The following is an 11,092-nucleotide window of genomic DNA, read 5'->3' as shown; positions in this document are numbered from 1 at the left end:
ACATTTACAATATGTAGCCAAACTGTAGTAGTTCGTTTCGTATATTTAAGTAATAGTCAGATTTTGCTTACTGAAATAAATGCAAATCTCGATGTCTACATTCACTTCCTGCATACTGAGGGGGGGCTGCGTGTACTTTTGAGGTCAACCAGTTCATAAACTAGATCCCTCCCATTTTAGAGAGGCACATGCTCAGCTAGTTGTACTACTGTTGGGACACAAGCTGTCGTCAAAATGAAGTGTCTGCTTATACACATCAAATACGACCCTGGAATTTAAGTCTCCGCTCAACCTCGTTTGAAGAATCAACAAGCTAAGTTAGACACGTTCTTTCGTCCCCCATTCAAAATTGGATCGAAACGAACGATCAGCTGAAACACTGATTGAACAACACTGCGTAACGAATGATATCGAGAAAGGTGTTTGTTTAGGTGAAGCTGACAGTTTAGTTACTAACGTTACGGAAAATGTTCAGTTAAATTTCGTATTTTCATAATGACAAGAACCCATGTTTTTTTTTTCCATTTTAGCGAGCCAACACAACAAATATATGTGAGTGAGGTAATTTAGCTCAGGTATTTTTGTATACAAAGGATGTTTGTCTGGTAGTCTGGTAGTCTTTATCTCTGTTTTATCAAGGAGTTATACCATTTGATTATATACGTTTATAATTACAGTGTTTGTGCAACTTTCTGAACTGGAAGCGCTCTGGTTTTGTAGACTCCTTCCCAAAGCAGACAAGTGTAGGGCTTGTTCAGTCAAACTGCACAAATGCCAACACGTGGAGGTGTTCTCCATCATTAAGAAGAAACACGTCAAATGTTCAAGTAAGGAAATACTCGATAAATCATTGCCGATCACATTGGAACTCTTATAAAATATGTTAAAAGAAGACTCAAATTCAACGTATGACGCGTTCATTAAGAACTTAATTCATAGGCACAAGTAAGATAAAAGATAATTTAAAAAGTTAGAAGGTAAAGGCTGCTAACAGTCGCTTCTACCACACATACACCTGCCGTTGCTCCACAAGCAGAGTAGTCAGATTTAACCAAACTATATATGGGAATATCAGTTGAATAAAAATTGTATTTAGTGTTTGCATAACTTGTCTGTTTATGTGTTCATAAAAAAACACAAATACATTCACATATAGGTTCTGTTTATTGTTGCATTTACAGTGACAAAGATTTTTTACAAAGACTAAAATCGATGTTCATATTTGTAATGGTAGTGACTTCTCTTGTCAAATGAACGAATGTTTTTGTAATGTTATAGAGGTTAATAATAGAAGGTGTTTACGTTTTACATTTTAGTTTTAATTAGATGTACTTAGAATAATGAAATTTAAATTGTCTTGAAATATACGCCGTCGTTTTATTTGGTATTCTTGAGAATTAAATTATTACAGTCTTAATATTAAACTTAATGTCAGCTGGCTAACGATTGTTGTTGATTAGAAAATGTGATTCATTACTATGTTTGGTGCAAAGTGTAGTTTACAGTTATAAACATAAATATATGCCCATATGTTAACATGCAGACGTTGTTGCAGGTTATATTATAGACCAAATGGCCAATTGCATGCTATTAAGATTGTTTTTCCCATCATGCACTTGATATGAAGCCACAGTTAAACTGAATAAATATTATAGAGGAATACGTGAGCGCACATACCTGGTGTTTATTGCAATACAATTTGTTGTCGGTAATCTAACGTATGCATCAGTAGAAGAGCACCAAAGCAATCAAACCGTAATTGTAAAATTTACTGAAGTATCATGCTTTATATACACCTCAATATGGCGATATGAAGTGACTGGTCCGATTGTAGTGGGTTCATGCAATTGATATTTCTCACAGTCAGTTAACTTAATTCCCTGTTTGTTTCCCCCTCCCGCTCACTACGCAATTTGACTAGTCTTTTAATGTTCACTTTTATCTTTCTGGAGTAATTGGAGAAATGATTTCGAAAAAAAAAAAAATCCTCAATACCAGATGGTTTCAACAGTTAAACCGAACACACATCATGTAGTAATCGTTACCTTGTCATCAGTTATATAAACAAATAAATCTCATTACAATTTAAGTTTGAATGGAACACCCGACCACTGCAGCTATCGAGAAGCGTCTGCCACTCTAAAATGAAGCGCTCATAGAGGTTAAACAAATATATTTCCCATCATGCACTTCGAGCGCCTTTCCGGGTGTTAAACTGAATATTTGTCTCTGCGCTAAAACGTTAAAGTAACGTGTAAATTACTTTTCTTATCGGTAGTAATGTTTAGACTCGTGTGTACATGTTATTTTAAACATTATGTTAGAGCCGATAAAATAAACTAACCGTAGTGTACAATGGTTGGGTACATGCACGGGTTATATACAGCAGATGAGGACATGGTACTTGGTTGGTCCGAAGGTAGTGGTTAATCACAATTGATTGTTACAGTCAGTTACAGAAATCCTTGTTTCTTCTCTCCCCTCTACCACTACTGACCTTGACCGGCCTTTTGTTTTCTAAAACAAAGTGTATTTTCAATCAGTTTTAAAACAGGCACATGTGTACATGCTTACATACAAATTATACGTATGCACATGCTGTAAACCGTATATTATAGTACATTCACATCATAAGCATAATATTAGTGCCCTTTTGAAAGCTATAGTATCGGTTTTCAGTAAATAACCACAGTTGCAAGATTGTTTTCCAGGTAAAATGTACCAGAACAGCTACACTCGTGTTGCAATTCAGTTGCAATTGCGAGTCCAACAGCCGGCAGTCAGACGGCCCTCAGCCATCCCATTCACGTAAAAACGAGTATGTCGTTGTTTTACTGCCTAATGCTAATCATGCTAACCGTTCATTTCATAAGCTTTTTGATTGTCATCAGCAAAGCGACTATATGTCAATTTTCTTGAACTTCTCTTCCCCCTTTAACCACACGGGGAGCTTAATGTTTCCAGATTATCAACTGAAACCGTTCATTTTCGCACAGATCAGAGCGTGGGCACCCTATTTAATGAATGAGTTGTACAAGCTTACTACAGCCCGCTGATCTATATTATAAGCTTAGGTTCTGGTTTTCTCTGATCTCCCTCTTTCCAGTGGTACAATCTTTACTCTGTCTTTTCTGAGTTAAAATGTTATTTATCTAGCCCTCAACTGAGTTACTGCATTTTCCCAGCTATTGTTGATGCTGATTCAAAAGGTAGGCTCCACTGACAACTCTCTATTCTCTAATATTAAAATCTTTAAAATCACCATTGTCATTACAGTAACCCCCATTGTGGCACAGAAGACCAGCATCAGGAAGGAAACTGCTCACACATCTCACACAGGGGTAATATGTTGTTCTTCCTTGGACATGAGGGCACCTGTTGTCAATCCAAATGCAAATGGCTGTCTTCCACTAAGTAAACAATGTGCCAAAACAGTGTGGCCAGGAGTGACTCTAGAGTTTAAAAGCTAGTAAATTGTTTTTCACCTTAGGGTTGTTGCCTTTGTATGACCATCAGATATATCTATAAAGTATGATGTCATTCCTTTTGGTTATTAGTCCTATTCTCAGTGTAGAAACCCAAATTTGACATCACCACATGTGCATCGTGGCCCAGCTGATAGTGTAGAACTCAGCATCTGTACAGATAGGTAGGAGCTGCTTCGTGATTACATGACATTTTATGATCAAATGCTGTCAATATTAAATCGTTTCATTATTTATTACCATTGCCAAGCCCCCCCGCCCCCCCCCCCAAAAAAAAGTATACAGCTTGCCTTTGTTGAAAATTTCTCCTTGCTGTTCTTGAAGTCCAAATAAGAAAAATATACATTTTACTGTATCAAGAGAAATGTGTCAATAGAAAACGTAATTATAGTTTATTAGTCACATTAAATATACCATGTGCTTAACTTCCCAATTATCCACGTTTTTCACTGCATTACATTTGCTTAGCAGACACTCTTATGCAGAGTAACTTGAACAGTTTATATATCATCCATTAATGTAGCTGGATATTAACTGAAGCAAGCCATGTCAAGTACTTTGCTCAAGAGTACAGCAGTTTTAGGAATTGAAAGTTTTTGGGTTACAATCGTTACGTCTTACTAAACACCTGTATCTACCTGTAAAGTAGATAGTTGCCTTTAATACTTTGTTGAATATAGCTGCAGTGATGGTTGCTGTAAGAAAATACAGTACATAGTTTCCCATTCAGTAAAATTATTGGACCATTCATATGGGGGGCTAGTTCAAATTTATTGCAGATGTATCCACTTTGAATTCTCAGACATGTGAAATGCCAAGTCAAACCCCTATGCGCCTTGTGTATGGGTCAAAGCTGTTTTCTTTCTGGTTTGTTTTAATATAGCTGATACTGAGATGTCAGACATTCATCATTCAACAAAATACAATAAACAGCTGCTATCAGTCTAGGCTAGAACATCCAGTGGGGATGTAGCCATTTCATGGAGCATTTACTGCAAAGACCAAAGCATATTTAACCCATATTACCCCATTCTCAGCCCTTTCATGAATACAGTACACAGTTTTGAGGAATGGCTGCCCTCCTAATAAACAGGAAACTTGGATTCTGTACAACTTATTCCCCTTAAACAAACAATAAAACAACCTTTTTAATCTTTTATTTAAAAAGATTTAAGAAAATACTTCAGCTGGTATACAGTGCATGCTTTGGAAAAGGAAATTTCTTGATCTCATAAATATTAGTTAACAGAATCAAATGGCAACATCCATCTGTGAGAACACCACCAGCTCATGAAAGAAACTCCAATAACTACTGAATTCACGTGTTTTTGCTTCAAAGTTCTCAGTCAGTTTTGGAATATTAAAGTTCATCCCTCTTTTGTGACAATTTTGTTGCATGCTTTTCCAAGAATGTGCTGAAACCCTCCACATCTCTGCTTCCGCCTTCAAATTTAATGGGATTCTGCTTGCTGTTGCTGGGAGCGAAGTAGATGGTGGGGAAACCCTCCACTTTGTAACTGTCGTGAGGCACATCATTTGCAGTGGCATCCATCTTGGTAATGACCAGGTTTTTCTCATGCTTGTACTTTTTCCCGAGAGCAAGGTACTCAGGCTCCAGCTTTTTACAATGACCACACCATGGTGCATAGAACTCTATGAGGACATCCTTCTTTGTATCCATGACAATTTCCTCAAAGGTCTTGCCGACCACGACCTTGACTGCACCTTTGTTATTCTTGGGGATGGGTTGAGATTTTATAATTGGTTTCAGTTTGCCTGTGGTAGGATGAAAAGTGCAAGTGAAGAATAACAGTTACATAAATATAGATATACTTTGGTCAACAAAGGTTCTGAGAAAGATTCACTTTCACAGCAAAGTGGTAACATCTGACCTACAATATTTGTTGTAAAACAAAAATGATAGTGGCCATTATATCCTTGAAGAATTGAGAACTGAGTTGCTGATGAATTCTGTTCCCATATTTTATGTCATGGTGTAAATTCTGGCACATTTCAAAATAGCACACCACAAATGTGTAGCAGCAAAGCAGAGATCATGTGCTCTTCAGCACATTGTTACATGTCAGACTTCAAATTCCTTTAAAGATGTTAAATTATACATGTTAGTAAACTGCCCTTCCCAGTGCAAATATTAAAATCTTTCCCTGTACTGACCACAAAATAAAAGCATACTAGGTAATGCCATTTACTTACAAAGTTTACCCAAATCAGCAGGAAAGTGCAGTAAGTACTTAAACAACCAGCAGCTAGCCAAAGTTTCCAAGACCAAAATATTGTGCGCATGATGGACATATTCACTATCTTGGCACGTGAGCACTACTTTGTCAGGTAAATCTTGTGGCTATGCCTGGTTGGTGCACCATTTACAGCAGTACTGTGCTGTGCCAGAATTTGTGGTATACCTCTTATGCAGATTACATGAGCAACAGTTTTATATGCAGTGAAAATATAAATACACTCTTCAGTTGCCATTGTGTGCAGAATTTCATGATGAACCTCAGTTCAAGGGTATTGGAATCAATATGCTGTATAATGTTATAGGTATGATTGTTCCCCTGGAATACTATTTCAATGAATATACAAATAACTAACCTTTTTTGAAGGCCATGACAAACTCCCTTAGCACATCAGAGTCGAATTCCTCTGGCTCCATGGCATACTTCTTGCCTCCTTCTCCAAGAATTCCCACATTAACCTCCTCCCCACTCTCACTGAGACCCAGGCCTTTTAACTCATCAGCATAGTCTTCCTCATCAGCAATGGCAAAAGTGTACTCTGGGAAATCCTTAGCAACTTCCAACACCTTGTTCCTCCAAAACTGTGTAGCTGGAATACAAATCAGATGCAATTAGGAGACACATAAATGTTTAGCTCTTGACAGTTATATTTTCGATAAGACAATGAACTGTAAAGTTGTAGCCACATCTCCTCCAAGTGGCTGCTGAACAGTTCCTAGGCTGCACTTTACTAATGACACCTTTTCAAGCAACTTGTCACCTTGTATTAAATCCAGTTCAATTTTTAAACAGTGTTCACAGTTTAATTGACCAACACATCAAATCCAAGAAGATGTGACAAATGCTCCACTTTGCTTCTATAATTTGAAAATGAACACATACCCACTCTGTAGTCAAAGCTGAAGTCAACTCCATAATACACAACAACGAGGGGTCTCTTAGTGTAACGTTTAGCATCGTTACTTTGTTTCCTGTGTCCAACCAATGGAAGAGCGTGCTTTTTAAAGAACTCTTGCACTTCAGAAGCAGTGGTGGAGTCCTGCAGGAAGAGAAAAACTTCCTGATGACTGATTCCTATAGGAGATGGCCAACAGCACAGACTGAATGACTTCTCAACTGTCCATGTTCTTAGGTTTTAGTGAAACTCACTTCAATTGTTAAGAATTGAGACTTTGCTTCATATTTTGACTGGAATTTCTCAGGCTGGACCGTAACCAGTTGTCCAGGAGAAGTGTTGAGGAACTTGGAAACTGCATTATTGAACGTGTGGAGGAACTTGTAGTCATCCCTCAGGGTGTTACCTTTACAGTAGAGGAAAACCACAATTAGTCAAATTAGCTTCTTTACATGTTTATAAACAGCAGAACGAAATGTCAGTCTATACCCTGGAGACCAGAGGAAACTATGAGTCAGTTACATAAAGGCCATCACTTTAGCATTAACTAATTAAATTTAGATTTTACTTACAAGCTTCTTGATAGATTTCAAATGCAGCGTCCTGCTCAGTGGAGAAGACGCCCACAATGACAACATCATCTCCATCTTTGATGAATTCCTGAACCTGTTTTACAGTTTGGACCTGCTTCGACGGTGGTCCTGCCTGTTCGCTCATGTAGTCAACAATTCCTGTGCAGAGACAACATACACCACTTATATCAAATGTCCAAAAAAGAGACCAGTTTCTTTGCTAACACTAAAAGAGCTAAAGGAAATTAATAGATGAGGCTACACAAAAGTCATTTGTGCAGACTGAGCACTCATGCAACTCAATGAGATGCATGGCTGCATGCCCTTCTTCATTTCTGTAGTTTAGTGGTGAAGGGATTAAAAAAAAAAAGCATACCGAATTTCTCCCTTGGTCCGTTGTATTCAAAAGGCTTGCCCTTCCGGAAGATTTTAAGAGTTGGGTATCCAGTCACTTCGAATCTGGATGCAAGCTCGGTTTCCGCTGTTGCGTCAACCTTTGCCAGAGGAATGGGAGGACTGCGGGTGCTGAGCTCCTTCGCTGCCTTCTCATACTCTGGGGCAAGACGCTTGCAGTGGCCGCACCTGGAGCATCAAAGTCAATGTGCACGACATTAATGTCAAGCTTACTGGAGACCAAATTAAAAATTCAAATCAACAGAACCAGAGAGCAAACCAACCGAAAACTAGGCGTACAGAATGTATCCCATGCACTGTGAACTCGCATGCATGCTGGTACAATCGCTGGTACAATAAAGGTCAGATCCATTTGTTGCATGCCACTAGGAACTTCCATGACATTACTAACCAGGGTGCGTAAAACTCCACCAGTACAATATCAGCATTGTTGACCACTTCGTCAAAGTTGTCCTTTGTCAAGACTATGGTGGCCTCTGGTGGGGGCTTCCAGTCTGGCTGGGCCACCTCTTTCACTCTGGACACAATAGCTGAAAAATGTGTGATGTTACTTACACCTCAGAGCTGGACTGCTTGCTTTAAATCCGATGACATTTGACTCTTCAAAACTTATGAACAACAATTAAGATGATGCTTAGCATTAAACAGCATTGACTCAGTGAACTGATCCAATATTTACACCAAATAAAATGTTGCCATTAGATTTTTTTCAGTGGAGAGCAAGATTGCACTGATGCAGAATTTTTAATTCACTATACAGTAATTTGTAAATTATAATTATATTAACTAAAACAACATTAATTGTTCAGTAACCTGACGCTTTTCATATCAACGTCAAACGCAACTGCACCTTCTTCTGATCGGTCACCATCATAGTCCACTGGCTCCCCTTTCTTTAGGATTTTGATTGTTGGATATCCAGACACTTCAAATCTACTCCCAAGGGCACTCTCTTTGGTGGCATCTACCTTTGCCACAGGAATTGGGGGGTCATTTTCTTTCAGTGTCTGAGCAATTTTCTCATATACAGGAGCAAACTGCTTACAGTGACCACACCTGGAGAAAAAAATGCATGAGTTATTACACATCCCGTTTGCTTTATTGATCAGGGAATCAGGCTTGATACTGAAATACATAAGTTAATAATCACTGTCCTTTGCGGAAAGAATCTTACCATGGTGCATAGAACTCGACCAGAACTGTGTCTTTATCCTCAATGAAGGTGTCAAAGTTATTATCCGTCAAGACTAACACTCCATTTTCATCTTTGACCTCAGTGTCCTCATCTTCCTCTTCATCCTCATCCTCATCCTCCTCTGGATCATCTACCTCTTCTGTTACATCTGCAAAAGTGGGAAAGACTGACTCTTCAAGCCCATTATTTAGCAGAGAAACATCTTGCCACGTACTGAAACTAGGAATATGTGGCTACCCTCTAGTGGCACATTCCTGATAAACTTCCCACCTTCAACATTATGCACGTCTTAGTCAGGTTTTTGTGTCATGTTATGGCGCTGACACAAAAAAAATGTAAGTTTACTGGTGTACTTTACAGTTAAAAATGAATTGCAACAGCAACCTATCTAACTATGCAGTCTGTCAAATGATACATGTTCAGAACTATTAATCCCAGTCATCCAGTACTTAGAAATCTGACCACAGTTTTACAATAATCTCACCGCGACACTGACGAGATTAGCAAGGGTTAGCAAACGAGCTAGCTTTAGCGATGAAAAAAATGATTTGCAACTACCTAGCAACAATCACATTCTAACACTCGGTAGGATGCTAGCCAGTGAGCTACCTGTGGGCATGCTCAGTGCTGGTACACCACACAAAAGAACTCATGAGATATGCTATACAGACGCAGTTACCAAAACAGTTAACGTTAGCGTTTAAGATTAAACCAGCTATCCATTTACTTAACCAATAACATAATCAAATATCTAACTAGCGAACGTACACAATAGCCATAGCTAACAAGGTTAAGAATTAGCAAGCTAACGTCAGCTATCTGGCTAACTACTCACCATCCTCGTCGCTTCGTGCAACAGCGATAAGGTGTGCAAATCCAAGTAGCACAATAAGTAAAATTGCGGTCTTTCCTTTCATTCTTGTGACTTGTGATTCCTTTTAGACACTGGCTTGTTAGCTAAATATCTTGCTATCTACCTAGTACTAGCTCTCAATATCCAGCGACCTCCTGTGCAGCAAAATGATGCTGATAGTTTGAATGAGGCGCTGTAGGGTATTATCATCCAAGACGGTAGTGTGTTGGTAAGAATACCGATAGCTTGCTAGCAACCAAAAATGTTTGAGATCACCTCCAAACTGAGATACCTTATCTACGTCAAGCAAACACCTGATTTACATATATATATATATATATATATATATATTTGGTCCTGTCTTTCTAGCCGACAAAGACCAACATGTCTCATTTAGGTTCAGGGTGTCAGACTTGAACTTGAGTGACTTGCCACAATCCCATTGGTTTTCAATGGAATTTTTGCACCAATCGGACGTTGCCACTCAACTGAGGAACTCCAGCACGTAAAAACGCGATTGGTTAGTTGAACATTTGTTGTAATCTCATTGGTCATTGTAAGCAGAATGTCCTAAAAGACACAGCCTGTGAATTTAGTTACAATCCGAGCCGGGGTTGGAAAGTGCTAGGTCACAGCAGAGCAGTAACGAGATTGTTTCTATTGTTTTGATTGAGACAAGTGTCTACTGGGAAAACTTGTGTCTGCATGCTAGAGCATTTCCTAGCTTTCATTTAACACCGTATCAATAAAAGTATAATGTTTATTGTTAAGGATCTTTTTTTTTTGAAGGAGAAATTATTACAAGAATTGATACCCTTACATGAATTGATACCCAATGCGTACACCTGAAAGGAAAATGACTTGACATGAGGTTTATCTGTTCATATTCAATGAATGAGTAGACTAATTAAATTAACCAGGCGACACGGGATATGGAATGAACAGAATGAGCCATGCTCCTTGCTGACCAACATGGGCTACACCTCGCAGAGCACCATCTTACTAGAATTGGATGGATTGGTTAAGGTCAGTGAATACTTGAAAATAGCCTTAAATAGGGTGGCATATTGGTGAGACAGTTATCTGAGTCTGAGGAAAATGCCATGAATTACTATCATTAATTACATACTACACCTGACTCTTGCATAAAAACCGTCACCTTATTCTGTTCATACCCCTCAGGCAAGCAGCCATGTGAGTGGGTGCATATAAAGCCCTGACAAGGATCGAGAGGGTTGATAGTAAACAGTTAGTAATAATAACTGTTTACTACTGTTAAATACTAATAATACGGCAAGAGGTTAGGGTTTGTAGGTTTGTAGGTGTAGACATCATAGGAATCCAACAAGGTGCCCCCGATATTGTGCTTTTGCATCCAAACACTAGTCTCACTGCAATAGTACTCTACTAGTCATTAAAA

General features: G+C 38.6%; 1 protein-coding gene across 1 annotated transcript; it reads right to left on the bottom strand.

Annotated features, from left to right (window-relative positions):
* Window positions 1–4,087: 4,087 nt before the first annotated feature.
* LOC118772910 (protein disulfide-isomerase A4-like) lies at window positions 4,088–9,988 on the bottom strand. The gene is made up of 10 exons (XM_036521570.1): window positions 9,655–9,988; window positions 8,799–8,967; window positions 8,475–8,680; window positions 8,016–8,154; window positions 7,587–7,792; window positions 7,211–7,369; window positions 6,893–7,044; window positions 6,626–6,782; window positions 6,099–6,332; window positions 4,088–5,261 (listed from the first exon to the last, which is right to left on the bottom strand). The coding sequence occupies exons 1-10, from the start codon at window positions 9,734–9,736 to the stop codon at window positions 4,846–4,848; spliced, it is 1,920 nt and encodes a 639-aa protein (XP_036377463.1). The 5' UTR covers window positions 9,737–9,988; the 3' UTR covers window positions 4,088–4,845.
* Between the last annotated feature and the right edge of the window lie 1,104 nt (window positions 9,989–11,092).

This window comes from Megalops cyprinoides, chromosome 2 (genome assembly GCF_013368585.1).
Source record: "Megalops cyprinoides isolate fMegCyp1 chromosome 2, fMegCyp1.pri, whole genome shotgun sequence".
Taxonomy (NCBI): Eukaryota; Metazoa; Chordata; class Actinopteri; order Elopiformes; family Megalopidae; genus Megalops; species Megalops cyprinoides.
This window is presented reverse-complemented; position numbering and strand designations above follow the sequence as displayed.